At 33.0% G+C, this 15147-nt stretch overlaps 1 protein-coding gene across 1 annotated transcript; it reads left to right on the forward strand.

Moving 5' to 3' along the window:
* The first annotated feature begins 9265 nt into the window (after positions 1–9265).
* On the forward strand, positions 9266–10972 carry LOC107060472 (putative late blight resistance protein homolog R1B-17). Its single transcript, XM_015308436.1, has one exon. It carries the CDS (start codon positions 9266–9268, stop codon positions 10970–10972), a length of 1707 nt encoding a protein of 568 aa, XP_015163922.1.
* Positions 10973–15147: the final 4175 nt, after the last annotated feature.

Consider the following 15147-nt stretch of genomic DNA (forward strand, 5'->3'; position numbering starts at 1 on the left):
AACTAAACATATTGACATTGATTGTCACTTTGTAAGGGAAAGAATCATTTAAGGCATGGTTAGAACTGGTCATGTATCAACAGAAAAGCAACTGACAGACATACTCACAAAAGGTTTGGGAAGATCACAACATGAATATTTAGTGAGTAAAATTGGACTTAAGAACCTGTTTCAACCATCAACTCGAGAGGGGGTGTTAAACCAAGAGGCAAGTTAATGTAATCATAGATGAGTTAGTAGCAACTCAAGCAGTTAAGAAGTTGTTAGAAGTTAGTTAGTTAGTGAGAATGACAGCTACAAGGGTCACTAAGTGAGCTTATTTCAGATTGTATAAATACCATCCATATGTAACTAATTCATCAAGTTGGAATGTATGTGAATTGAGATTCTCTTTCAGCTTCTTCTATTTTCCTCTAGTTAGCTTCTTCTTCTCTATTTAGCTTCTAGAAGATATGCAACCATGAATGTTAACAAATTTATATATACAAGCTATTTCATTTTCTTCAGTTTCACCTTAGCTTTTATTTTTATTATAGAAATCATCGTTTGTGTCTTTGAATTTCTCTGTCATTTTTAGTCAATGTATTCAAAAATGGATTGATCAAATCCAGTACGGATTCCACACCACGCCCACACCCATGTCGTGTTGACACAAATGCAATACCAAAAGTAAAGAGTCAAACCAACTTAGGCGAAGGTACAACTTCATTTATCTATATTTTGAAATAATGGTATGCATAGAGTGATGAATTACTCTTTTTTCTTCACTCAAAGAGGTAATTAAATATGCCCTTTGTTTGAATAGTACTAAATTATGAAAAATAGTTCTATTAAAGTTATATAGAATTTGCTTATTCCACAAATTATTATGGTCAAAGTCTTAACTTGAATGAGTTGACAAGAACAGAGCCATATATAGCAAAATACTTGGTAAAAATTTGAGACTTGACTGCATTTTTGAGCTTTTAAGAGCTGATGAAGGTCTATTTTAGTGAACAAAACATAACCTACATAATTAGGAGTTATTCACAGTGTTATCAAAGGCGAAAAGCTTTAAAAACACTTCAAATCTATTTGGGCTTTAATAATCACAAAAAGGATTAAAGTGTGGGCTTTAATAAAAGAAGGCACAATAAATACGCCCCCGTAGAGAAGCATGTTATGTTAAGAATTCATCACCAACTTAATTATTTACTTAAGATAAGTCAAGAAAAATCTAGAATATTCCGGAGTTATAGAGAATTGAAGGAAGATCTCTAGAATGAGTATTCTAGAGAGAATAGTCTAGAAATATTCTAGATAGGGTAGTTCTAGAATTAAGTAGTTAGAGGAATATTCTAGAATATAGTAGAAAAATATGCTTATCTAGATTGTTCCATCACCTTCTATAAATAGAGGTGGTCCATTTGAGTTGTAATCAAGCAAGAAACAAAGTAAATAACAAACCAAGAAAGTAAGAAAGAAAACAAGAGTGAGTGCTAAGTAAAGAGTGTTGATGAAGCAAGCAACAAGTGTGATCAAGATTGTAAGACCGAAGCGGCTCCTTACTTTGATATAATAAAATTCAAGTTGTGAGAAGTCATTGTGTCCGCCATCCCCAACCAAATATATTCAACAAGTGGTATCAAAGCCTAGTGGATAAGAGCGAGGTAGTAACTTAAAGAAAATCTTACAAGCTATTGTCGGAGGCTACAACGGCAGATTTCGCAAGCACTCTCAATAGCGTTGAGAAGCTCAACGCAAGCAATTACAGATCATAGAGCACGAGAATTATTGGGTATCATCGATGGAGCAGACACCACACCACCAACAGATGCTGAAGCAGCAAAAATGTGGAAGGTCAAAGCTGGAAAGACCATGTATGCTCTCACTGTAACCATCGAGGATGAGTTCTTGAAACGAATTAAGGATGCCAAGACACCCAAAGAAGCTTGGAACACCTTGGCAACGATTTTTACAAAGAAGAATGATGCTAGATTACAAAGGCTTGAAAATGAGCTTTTGTCGATCTCTCAACGGAATATGACAATCAGCCTAATACTTCTCAAAAGTAAAATCTTTATCTGATGAAATATCAAAATTAGATCCTGAGAATGTTATCACGGAGACAAGAATGAGAAGAATCATTGTTCATGGTCTAAGGCCGGAGTACAAAGACATAATTACAGCAACACGGAGGTGGGCCACAGAACCAAATTTATCTGAGTTGGAAAATCTGTTGGAAAATGAAGAAGATTTAGAGAAGCCATTATCAAGTATCACTATAAAAGACAAAGATAAGGCGCTCTTCACCAAAAAACAAGACTATCAAAAAAGAGAAGCGGAGAAAAGCTCACGGCTAGGGGGAGACCAAAAGAATCAACATAAAAGAAGTCAATGACAAAACAAACAGGCGAAAGGCTTTAACAACCGACAAATGGAGAAGTGCTACAATTGTAGAAAGAAAGGACATTATGCTAGAGACTGCTGGTACAAGAAAGCTGAAGGTAATGTCGCTACTTCTACCCAAAACAAGAAAGAAGAAGAAGAAGTTTGGGATTTCGAGACCACTTATGCAGTTGAAGAAACTAACCAATATAAACAATTGTTAAGAATTCATCACCAACTTAATTATTTACTTAGGATAAGTCAAGAAAAATCTAGAATATTCCGGAGTTATAGAGAATTGAAGGAAGATCTCTAGAATGAGTATTCTAGAGAGAATAGTCTAGAAATGTTCTAGATAGGGTAGTTCTAGAATTAAGTAGTTAGAAGAATATTCTAGAATATAGTAGAAAAAATATGCTTAGCTAGATTGTATTTGAGTTGTAACCAAGCAAGAAACAAAGTAAGTAACAAACCAAGAAAGTAAGAAAGAAAACAAGAGTGAGTGCTAAGTAAAGAGTGTTGTTGAAGCAAGCAACAAGTGTGATCAAGATTGTAAGATCGAAGCGGGTTCTTACTTTGATATAATAAAATTCAAGTTGTGAGAAATCATTGTGCCCGCCGTCTCCAACCAAATATATTCAACATGTTATGGTTATATAAGCCTTGGGGGGATTTTTAACAGTGCTACAATGCATGTGAAATAAGAAGACTAAAATCCAATCTCTCTCTATATATATAAAGCTGGATACAAAATTGCTGATGTGGCACCTCTCAAAATCAAGGATTCTTATTTATCTATTTTCTTAATTTTTTTTTTAGCTTTTTCTTAAATTTTAATTTGTGTAATATGTTTGAAAAAACAAATGTCATCTCATTTGTTAATAAAAGATGAAAGGACCATTTTTCACCTTTTCCTGTATTCTTTTTGTTTCATTTCTGCTACTAATAAATGAATTTAAAAGACTCATAAATAAAATACAAATAAACGTAGCAATTAGACACCATCATTAATTCCACCTTAAATGACTATTGTAACAGATTTAACATGCACTTAAAACTCAGAATTTGAAGCAAAATTAGAAGCAATCGTTACCTAACCGAAAAACCCAAACGTACTCATCATAAATTTGCTAGGCAAATTGGCCATCTGTTGCAATTCCCCAATATATGTTAAATTGTGCCTTCACAGTTCTTAGGCAATATTTATAAATAAAAATTGATCCTTCTTCCTAAGTGTATACAATATCATCAAACTCAATCATGTTTGCTTTCCTTTTGTAGTATGTGTGCTATCTTTTTTATTTTATTTTTTTATCATAATTGTTTTGTGATTATATGCAGTTACATATCATTATCGGCAACCAAATATCATCATCAAAAATGTCATTTTTGTGCAGGCAACAGAAAAATTTCAGGTAAAATTATTAGGATCTCAGACATTCGTTTAAGTGGAGAGCACTACAAGTATATCATCTTCTCAAATGTTTCTATAATTTTCATAAGTTATTCTTTTACATGTTTGTGCTAGTTGTGGAGTTTGAAGAACATTTCTATCTATAGAGTGTATTGAAGCAAAAGGGAAGTATAAAACAATTGTGAAGAACAAAGAAACAATCAAAGGTGAAGAAAACACGAGTATGTCAGTACTTTTTTTTTACAATTATACTGTTGTAACTGAGAGAGAATAATAACGAACTTGAAAAATGCATTATAAAAAAATTAAAACAGTTTAACATATGAGTTCTTGCTCGATAAAGCATTATCATTCACAAGTATTTTGATATCTTTGACTCATTTATTTACCTATAGTTTTTTTCTTTCTTCTACCCAATAGAATGTTAATTTTTTGTTGTAGCAAGCAACACTTTATATGAAAGCTAACATGTTTAAAATTTATAAAGTATATATAAACAATTCTTTATGGTTTATAACATTTAAAGAATTTTCAAAACAATTAGCATTATAGTTCATAAACTATATAGTAGTAAATCAAATTTTAAATTAATAAGGAATTTGTAAAATGGGTAATCACACCGCGCGAAGCGCGGCCAAATTCACTAGTTACTTATAAATTAGTGTATATACATTTGTCTTGCTTCGATTTTTTTAATAGAACTAAAATCAAATCAAATCAAATATTGTCAGTTTACAAAATTCAAAATCAAAGCAAGCAACACGATACATGTTGATTTATTTAATCGATTTGGTTTGTGATTTCACCGAATGGGGAATGAGAAACAACTAATTTAAGATATTCCTGCTTTTAATGAAGAATTAACCATGAGTAAGTTATCTTTTGAGTTATTTATTCTATATTATTAGTCAATCTTGCAATACTAATGTTTCATGCTTACATTTGATTTTAACTAGCAAGTAAATAGTGTTGACACCCAATTTTGGACCTCCACAATATAAATTAATCATCAAGCTTCCTCAATTTCAAACGATTTAAAAGAATTATTTTTTATAAAATATTTTCAAGTTATTTTTATGTAATTGTGTCACTTTGGCAATTTTTAAATAATAAATATATTTTATATATAATTTTTTATATGGTCAGCATATTTTAAATGTTTCAAAAAACGCTTTTGTTTGTTTAATTAAATGTTTTGTTAATTAATTTAGTTAATCAATAGTTTATATTTCTTAAATTAATTAGTGTATGATTAAGTTAATTATTTTATTTCATTAATATTAAGAAGCTTGTTAATTAATTAATATTAATTCATCTTATTTGAATTTTACCCAAATTTGCTAATTAACTCAATTTGGTTAACTTCTTAACTTAAGTTGGCTAAATTTGCAAATCATATGGCTATTCTCTTATTACAAACCTAGCCCTTCCTCACCTTGGCTTCAACCCCTTTTAAAGGCAACTTTGGGCGAGATTCAATTAGCAGCCCACCCAATTCCAAATACTAAATTTTCCAGCCCATTCCAATCTTCCCAATCAACAGAAACCCATCCCATACCCATTAGAAACCCAGCCCGCAACAATACAATACAACAACATACAACAGCAATACACCGACAATACCCGACGCGTACATCAAAAATCCACTGACCCTGTACTGTTCTTCTTCCTCGCGATAGCAACTCAGAAAATGAGTGCGAAATCCAGCAAAGAATCGCAACTCGAGCTCAGCTCGCGCGTTCCCGTCCTCGCATAGCCTCTCGTACATAGAACGTTGGAGAATAATTCAGGTGTCTCGATCTTGCACACCCAATCGTCCTTCACTCATATCGGATGACCATAGTTCCCATTCCGTTAAAATTTGTACGATTCGTGGCTGTCCAACCTTATCCTCAAGGAGGGAATTCGAATTTCGAATCAGCCTAGTCTCCCTCTATATAAACTCTCTTCTTTTCAGTGTAGAGGGTTGGACGGAAAAATGTTGGAGAAAATATTGAAACTTAACTAGCATTAGAGAGGAAGAAACACACTTAAACCATATAGTTCTTGAAAGCATAGAGAAATCGGAAATTCCGATTTCGTTCAGTCTTTGCTCTAGTTTGTTTTGTTTGTTCGTCCAAGTTCTCGGAATCGTACCTTAGTGGTGGTTAAGTCATTTCAAGCTCGTTGTCCCACGTCTCTGCTCCAAAAGAGGTATATTTCGTCATTTCATTCTTGAATCGTATTTTGTGCTTTGGTTTTAAGTCCATTATCTAGCTGCTGATATGGCTCAATGCTTTGTTTCTGGTTTTTAGTGTGGTTGTATTAGTTCTCAATAGATATACATTGTTTTCTTCCGTTTGTTTGGATTCAAAATGATTTGAATGTGTATGTATGGAGGCTGGAGGACTGATGTTTGACTACTTTGCTACCGATTGCTGCTTGTATTTCTCCTCTGCCTTAACTTGACTTTCAAAGTGATGTCTTTATAGCTTGGGTTTGAATTCAGTTCAAAGCTTATCCATTTAGATAGTAGCATTTAGTGTTGTCTAAGTCCGTTTCCAGATGACTTGTTTCTGATCACCTGCTTAAGATTTTAGTCTATTTCAAGTCCTTGTTTTCCTTTAGGTTACTGCTTACTCTACTTTGTTAAATTTCTTACCTTAATTTCTCCAAGTTACGTGTGTGATTTTAATATTAGCAAAATATGAGGCAAATTTGTGCTTCCTCTTCAGTTAAGTGTATTGAGTGTTACTTATTCCCTTTTCCAAATCTAGTCTTGTTTTAGGTATCATGTGTTCTTCATTAAATTTGTTGAATTCATCATGGATTGTTTTACTATTTGTTGATCGATTTCGTAAATATTAATTTGACCTGGTTAGCTTAAGAAAGAATAATACTAAGCCATTTTCTTCTTTTCTTTTACTATGCATGAACTTGGCCCGAGTCTTCATGGACTCCTCATCCCTCATTTGCGTTATTGAGTTTTCAAGTCTACCCCTACTGGTTGTAAGCTGATGCGCACAAGAAAGAAGGGAACAAAATACAGGTGTCAAAAGCGAAAACAGGCTGATATGCGATCTGTATACACTCGGTATACATCGATATACAGGGAAAATGCTGAAATACTAGGCCCAAAATTGAATTACATGTTTCAGAGGCTAAAAGGTGGTCGTATACAACTGTATACAATCAATATACACGTGGTATACGCCTGATATACAGGGAAAAACAACCAATATACACTGATATACAGAAATTGTATATAACTGATACAGGGACGGAAATGAGCCCAAAACAGAGTGTAGCAGCAGCAGATGTTCAATAGAACAAGTTTGTGGGCTCAATTTGTTTGGGCAGAAATTGGGCCACTAGCCCAAATTATTCTTAATTCATTTGATTGTGATTACTTCTTGTTTATTTTGTATTAATTCTAGCTTTGTGTGGTTTAAATTTAATTAAATTCCCTAAAGATGAACCACTTTTGATTATGATAATTCATTTAATTAGTTTTCTTTACTTGGTCATTTTTTTTGAAAAGTTTATTTTTCTTTTGAAATTATTTCAAAGTGTTTAAGTTAAATTGTTTTCTTTCAAATAATTATTATATCCTTTTTCTTTAATTAATTTTAAAAATTAGTCAAATGTTTTAGTCAAGTCGTTGGTCAACCGCAAGTTAGCGGACATTCCGAGGGCCTAACACCTTCTCGGAATGTACATTGAACTCGAACCCTTTTATTTTTATTTGATTTTATCTGTTTAAGTCTTTTGAAAACCTTAAGTTTTTTCTTGATTTTTACTAAAAAATTAAGTGGTGACTCTATTCTTTTGGAAGATCGATTTCTCTTCAACACATAAGTTAAGTCGATTTTTTTTTCGAAACAAGTCCATTTTTATTTTATTTTTTCGAGTAAAACAAATAGTAGTACAGACGTTCAAATTTGGCTAATAAGAAAATGAACACTTCAATTTTGAATATGCATATCTAGATATCTTAACTTATTTTTACTGTGTCAATTGGACACTACAATATCCAAAATGATCATTTAGACACCTCGAAAAATTGTGTTTCATGCCATAAGATGTCCATGAAACATAATAGGGACGAGCTAAAGTATTTTGTTATCAGTTGAGACCAAGTTAAGATGTGCACTCTCAGAGTTGGAGTATTTACTTGTAGCTGAGAGTCAGGGGCGGCTCAACGTAATTGGGGGCCTAAAGCGAAATTTCAATTCACGGCCTAAAATATAAATACACTTCATATACGTATTTATTCAAAAAAAAAAAATTAACACTATTTAGATGAAAATTATTAGTACTTAATATTGTTTTTTCAATTACTAGTTGTAGATAAGATTTTATCAACTCAACATTGAAATAAGTGAGACGATTATTATATGTATTGTTAACATAATGATATAAGTAATAAGTTGATAAATATTAAATAAAGATAAGAGTTAGAACCATATAATTTGACTCAAAAAGTTGATGACTTGGTATACTTCATTTTAATATGCTTAGAGTAATGCTTGAAACTAAAATTTAAAAAGAAATAAAAAATAATTTGTAATTCACTTTGTTCAACACTTTTCACTGTTAATTCTTATTTTTAACAAAGTACAAAAGATGTTAAAGTGGATAAAATAATTTATTTTAAAAAAAATTTATACTTTTTATCATAAATAATTATTTTTTCTATAAAAAATTTAACACATAATTTATTCTTCACAAAAAATTGGGGCCCCCGAAATTTGGGGGCCTAAGGCAAAGGCCTTATTTTTGAAAGCATACAGCCGGCCCTGCTGAGACAAGCTAAAGTATTTTGTTATCAGTTGAGACCAAGTTAAGATGTGCACTCTCAGAGTTGGAGTATTTACTTGTAGCTGAGAGCCTGAGACCAAGTTTATGTATCATGTTTATGTATTATGCCTTAGGTTTATGGACAATTATTATTTTTGACTTGATTGTCAAAGCACCAATTGGTATAGTTCATTTGATTAATGTTTTCTTAATTTGCTGATCTATTAATTGACAACTGTAGAGATGCTTGTTTTATTCAATCAGAACAAATAAAAAAAATTGTGCTTTTAAAAGGGATGGGAAATACATTATTATATATACACCTACTGGCATAGTTATACAGATAACACAACTGGCAGACTTAGTTTTCTTTAGTAAGTCAAATAGTTTATTCATAAACACTAACATGGTGTTGGAAATTAAATTAATTAAAGAGTATTACTAGGGTATCAAAATGTGCTGATTGAACTGAATTTGAAAATATCAAAACAAGTTGAGTTAATAAATGAGCAGGTCATTTGTCCCGCTTATATGTTATTTGGGCTGAAATGAGCTAAAAATCGAGTCATAACCCAACCTATCCAATTATTAGTAAATTTTGAATTCAAAGTTTTTTCTTATAACAAAAAATTTCTCTCCTTGCAAACAGAGCTTGTTCATCTTCAAACATTCCATTTACAATATTTTGATTAATCTTGAATACTTATGGAAGCTTATAGTGCTGTAATTTCTCTTCTTCAATCTCTTGATAAACGAAATTTTCATGAACTCTTTCACGGTCACACTGCTGAAATGCTCGATTCTCTTCGTGCTATTGCTGAATATTTCCAAAAAGTTCTTGATGAATTTGAACCTGGAAAAATCAAATCTTTGGAGGAAAATATTAGAGTTGCTGCTAGTGAGGCAGAAGATGTTGTAGAGTTGAAAACTCATCAAATCATCAAAGGCTCAAGCTGGACATTTGGAATTTTACAACACCAGGATTTGCTACCAGTTGTTGAAAAAATGGATACAATAAAGAAACAAGTGATGGAGATTGTTTCTCATGATGCTGATCAACTTCTTGAATTAACCGGGGATTCCTTGATTGACACTTCTTCTACAAGCTATGCAATGCTGTCAGATAAGTTGGAAGATGATCACATCGTGCAAGGAATTGATGATGACTTGGAGATCATAGTTAAAAGATTGATAGGACCATCATCGGATCTAGAGATTGTCACAATAACAGGCATGGGTGGCATTGGCAAAACAACACTCGCAAGAAAAGCTTATGATCATCTCCCAATCAGGTATCACTTTGACATTCTTGCTTGGGTAACAATATCTCAAGAATTTCGGAATAGAAAAGTATTGTTAGAAGCTTTACATTGTATTTCAAAGTCAACAGGTCGTTCTAATGCAAAAGATTATAATGAGATGGATGAAAATGAGTTAGCTGACCTAGTCCAGAAAAAACTAAAGGGTCCAAGATACCTTGTTGTTGTTGATGATATTTGGAGTACAAATGTTTGGGATAGCATAAGTGGAATATTTCCTAATTATAAAAATGGGAGTCGAATCTTATTGACTACTAGGGAAACTGAGGTAGCGATGTATGCGAATACCTGTAGCCCTCATGAGATGAGCCTTTTGAGTTTAGACAACGGTTGGAGGTTACTTTGTGATAAGGTGTTTGGAAGAAAATATGAACATCCTCCTGAATTGGATGAAATTGGAAAGGAAATAGTAGAAAAATGTCAAGGACTACCCTTAACAATTTCAGTGATTGTGGGACATCTCTCTAAAGTGGCCAGGACATTAGAAGGTTGGAAGGATGTTTCCCGAAACTTAAGTGAAATCATTGCTAGTCATCCAAATCAATGCTTAGGAGTGCTCGGTTTGAGTTACCACCACTTGCCTAATCGCCTCAAACCTTGCTTTCTTTCTATGAGTAGTTTCCCAGAGGATTTTCAGGTTGATACTCGGAGATTGATTCAATTATGGATTGCAGAAGGTTTCATCAGGATTTCTGAAAATGGTAAAAGTTTGGAGGAAGTGGCAATAGATTATTTGGAGGATCTAATTAGCAGAAACTTGATACAGGCTAGAAAAAGGAGATTCAATGGTGATATAAAAGTATGTGGAATACATGATCTACTGCGTGAGTTCTGTTTGATAGAATCTAAAATGACTAAGTTTATGCATGTTGAGAGAACTCACCCAACTATTCCAACACAAAAGCACAATGTCCGTCGCTTCAGTTTTCAAACAAAGTTTTATTCAGTGGAAGATTGTTGTAAGCTATTACCCCCTGTTGCAAGATCTATCTACTTATTTTCTCACTTGGATCAACCTCTTGAACCTCATATTAAGATTCTCGGGATATTGCCCATCTACCGTCGTAATCTTATTGTTGACACCCAATTTTGACCATCCACGATAGGAATTAATTTTGAGCTTCTTAAAATTCCAAACGATTTGAAATAAGTGACTTTATAAAATTCAAAATATTTTTTCAAGTTATTCTAAATAGTTTTGTCACTTTTTATAATTTTTAGATAATATAGATGTTTTACATAATTATGTAGGTAAATTAGTATATTTTATAAATATTTGAAAATCGTCTCAAAGAGATTTTAATTTTACTTAATTAGTTGGCTAATTGGTTTAGTTAGTTAATACTTATATTTTGAGTTAATTGGTTTTTAATTAAGTCGGTTAATTTTATCTTGTTAAGATTAAGAAGCTCGTTAGTTAATTAATAGTGATTCATCTTATTTAATTTTTAGCCGAATTCACTAACTAAATCAATTTGGCTTTCTCTTAAACTTTGGTTGGCAACAATTGCAATTATTTGGGCCCTTCTTGTATTTTCCAGCAGCCCAGTCTTTCCCTCAGCAAAATTCCAAATAACCTAGGCCCAACACCCAGAACTTTCAGCCCACAACACAAAAGACCCATACATACAACACCCAACCCAATTCCAATAAAAGATCCACTGCCTCTGCTACTCTTCTTCTTCAGAAAATAGCATCCAGCAGCCCAGCAGAAACGAACACGCAAGCCAGCAGAAGACAGCAACTTTGTTGTCTCCTTCCTCCGATGTCCCTTTCAAATTGTACAGTAGCAGTAGGGCACGCGTCCTGCCCCTTTCCTCTTTCGGAATGAGTTGAAATTGTGAGAAAAGAGTGTTTGTCCAAATTGGTGAAAGAGTTTTTGTTTTTGAATTTCGAATTTGGGCCTTGGTCTGCGGGATTTTCGTTTTTCCCCCCCATTTTTTGAATCCTTTTCCCTTCTATATAATGGCTCTTATCACTGTTGAGCAGGGGGAATTTTTGGAAGATTTTTTTTTTAGTTGAAAATTTGGAGTCAAGAAAAAGCAAAAGATACATAGATTTTTTAAAAAGAAAAATACAAACTTAAGAAATCAAGCGTTATAGAGTTTATTCAAGCGTCGATCTCTTTTTCCGAGACATTCTTGCTACTCGTCGGAGCTCTCGGAGTTTGTGTGTGGTGGTGGAAGCTCTTTCGTGGTCAGTTCGTTAATGTCCTAGTTGCTGCCCAGGAAAAGGTAACATTTCCCCCTTTATAATATCCCTCCTTTCCATTAAGACATGACGTTACTAGCTGCGTTTGTTCTCTGTTATTCACTACCGAGCTGTGGGTGTTTTTATTAAGCGACTTTAGTGCCTACTCTTAGTGCTGATTCAAAGTTTTCTTTTTGCTGTTTTGTAGTCGATGCTTCTTTGTTTCGAATTTGTTTTATCGCTTGCTTCTCGTTTATTTGTCTTGATGTTTGAACTCGTATCCCCTTGTTTTTCGTTGTCTTAAACATCCGGGTTTATTCACTTCGTTACTGTTAATGTTTTTTGCTTTCCTTTTGAAATGAGGGCAGAGCCTAAAAAGTAAAAAATAAAAATCTTTGAGTATGAAGTTGTATATTGTCTTAGCTATTGTTTGATGGGCTGTAGGAGTTGGTTTTTATCCATTTTCGGGAACCATGACGTTCTTACTGTCCTGCAGGTCATGTTTGAATTAAGTTTATGTCTCTATTTTGCTTAAATTTTAGTCGAAATCGCTTACCATTTGTAATCTAGTTCCAATTGCGAGCTTTATAGAATACTTAAGACTATACCATGTGGTCTTTCTCACTGATCAGATTGTTGTCTGGTATACCCCCTTTACACTTTAAGTTGTCACTTGTCCATTGTAATGCCATCTGCCATTGCTACATCTATGTTTGCTTGCTTTACCAAGATTATTTTCTTTCATACGTATGTATTCTTGGTTCTCTCCAAGTTTGGACTTTCCACAATTTAGTATTAGGATTTTGTTGATCATACTAGTTTTGATTACTTCCTTGTTTAGCCTTATTTTTACCCTTAAACTTCAATGGTTTTTTTTTTTTTTTGTTGAGTTTGTCACTGTTAAGGGGCCAAATGTCTGTTGATTAATATTCAGTAGCTCATCTTTTGTATTCTTAGAAGTTCTAACAGTAGACCTTGGCAGTGGTCCCCTTTTGGTCTTGAGATAATTAAGTTGACTTTAATTTTCAATTAAGTTATGTCTCATTTGCTTCCTTATCTTCGAATGCTAATTTTGTTTTCTTTCTTTTGTTGCGTGAACCTTTCCCCGAGCCCGTGGTGGACTCCTTCTCTCTTGCATCCTCGAGATGAGCCGTAGAGGCTTAATTTATTTATTTTTTCTCCATCGAGTCGGCCCTCCAGCAAGCAGGGACTGATGTACAGGTCTTGGAGAAGTAAAAAATCGGACTGTATACATGACCTATACAGCTGTATACACAAGTATACACGGAAAAACAGTGATATACAAGTCCAAAAATTGAAACAGGTGTTCTGGAAGATGAATTAGGTTGTATACATTCGGTATACAGTCTTATATACAAACAAAATGGGCTGGGTTCATACGATATACACTGATATACAACCAGTGTATACAAAAACGGGATTGAGCCTAAGCCTAAAATCAGCAGCGAATTTGGCCCAAGAAGGGCCCAAATTCAATTTCTCCCTTACTCTTTAATTATTTAATTATGATTATTTATTGTTTGATTGCGTGTTGACTCTAACTTTTAAATTGTTAACTAACCTAATTAAAATTCCCCAAACGATAAGTTAATTTCTTTACATTGGCTTACCTTTAATACATTCTTATATTTGTTTTTGTATTCATTTTATCTTACTAATCAAATATATTAGCCATATTTCATTTTAATTAAATCTTTTGTTTTTTTTAAAAGGACATGTTTTGAATGCCTCTTCCTTTAATCATTTTGCTTATTTAAATGGTTTTAAGTTAACACTTTTCTCAAATGAACTAAAATAAAATAAAATTGTGTGTGTTCTCTTTTATCAATTGATTTAAAAATGGTCTCATGCTTTAATTGGTTCAAATTATTATCTAAAAAAAATAAAATAAATTAAATAAATTTTAATTATCTAGTTTTATTGAAATTCTAATTACTTATATCACAAGCCAAATGTGTCATTTTGAATTCTTTTCTCTAAAAAAGAAAAATGTGTCGTTTATCTAATTATTTTCTCGAAATTAATTAAATATTGTAATTTTTTTAAAAAATATTCTTATGTTAAATTTCTCAAAATTAGTCAAAGTCATTTTAGTCAATTCGCCGGTCAACCGCGAGTTAGCGGGCATTCCGAGGGCCTAACACCTTCTCGGAATGTACATTTGAACTCGAACCCTTTTTTCAATTGATTTTATCTGTTTAAGTCTTTTGAAAAATCTTGTATTTTTTCTTGATTTTTTACTAAAAATTAAGTGGCGACTCTGTTCTTTTGGAAATTCGATTTCTCTTAAACCATAAGTTTAATCGATTTTTCAAAACTAAGTCATTTCCTTTTACATACCTTTTTTAAGTAAAACAGAAATGGCGACTCTGCTGGGGAGCTAATTAAGTTATAACCATAAGATTTGACTTATTTGACTAATTGTACTAATTGCTAAATTGTTTATCTGCTCTCAACGTGTTTAATTTATTATAATTGTCATTGCATTCATGGCATCTTCCTATTATATGTATAGTATATTAAGGACGGTTTCTGCATAATCGCAGCCGGACTTCTTATACTCAACCCTTTTTCGAAAGGATCGGCAATTTATTGGTACGTCATGCGTCCAATGGTTGTCGTGAATTTCAGCCTAAGTTGTCCACTTGGGTTCCCGATCTTTCAAAACCACTCTTAGTCAACTAGTGTAGAGCGAAACCAAATACCAAATTTAGCGCATTTTGAACTAAGTCGATCCAACACCCAAGGCGTGTTGGGCCCATTAGATGCCCACCTTGTGTCTATTTGACCCATTTTGGTCAATAAAAGACAATCATGCTTATTTGTTTAAATTTGAAGGATATATACGTTATTTGAAAAATCATTGTCCTCTAGGGTAAGAGGTAGATTATAGCTTATTCTAGCCGAAGGAACAACTTTCACAAGCTACTAGTCCATCTAAAGGAGTCGACACTCGAAGATGACAAGAAGTTCAAGACGAAGGTCCTTCCATTGAAGCATAGTTTAAGATTGTACCCCTGCGCGGGACTGATTATTTTGTATCCCATTTTCCCTACT

This window comes from Solanum tuberosum, unplaced genomic scaffold (genome assembly GCF_000226075.1).
Source record: "Solanum tuberosum cultivar DM 1-3 516 R44 unplaced genomic scaffold, SolTub_3.0 scf00086, whole genome shotgun sequence".
In the NCBI taxonomy this organism is placed as follows: Eukaryota; Viridiplantae; Streptophyta; class Magnoliopsida; order Solanales; family Solanaceae; genus Solanum; species Solanum tuberosum.

Coding starts and splice junctions, on each gene's coding strand:
- LOC107060472 (XM_015308436.1), top strand. CDS start 9,266: ATGGAAGCTTATAGTGCTGTAATTTCTCTTCTTCAATCTCTTGATAAA.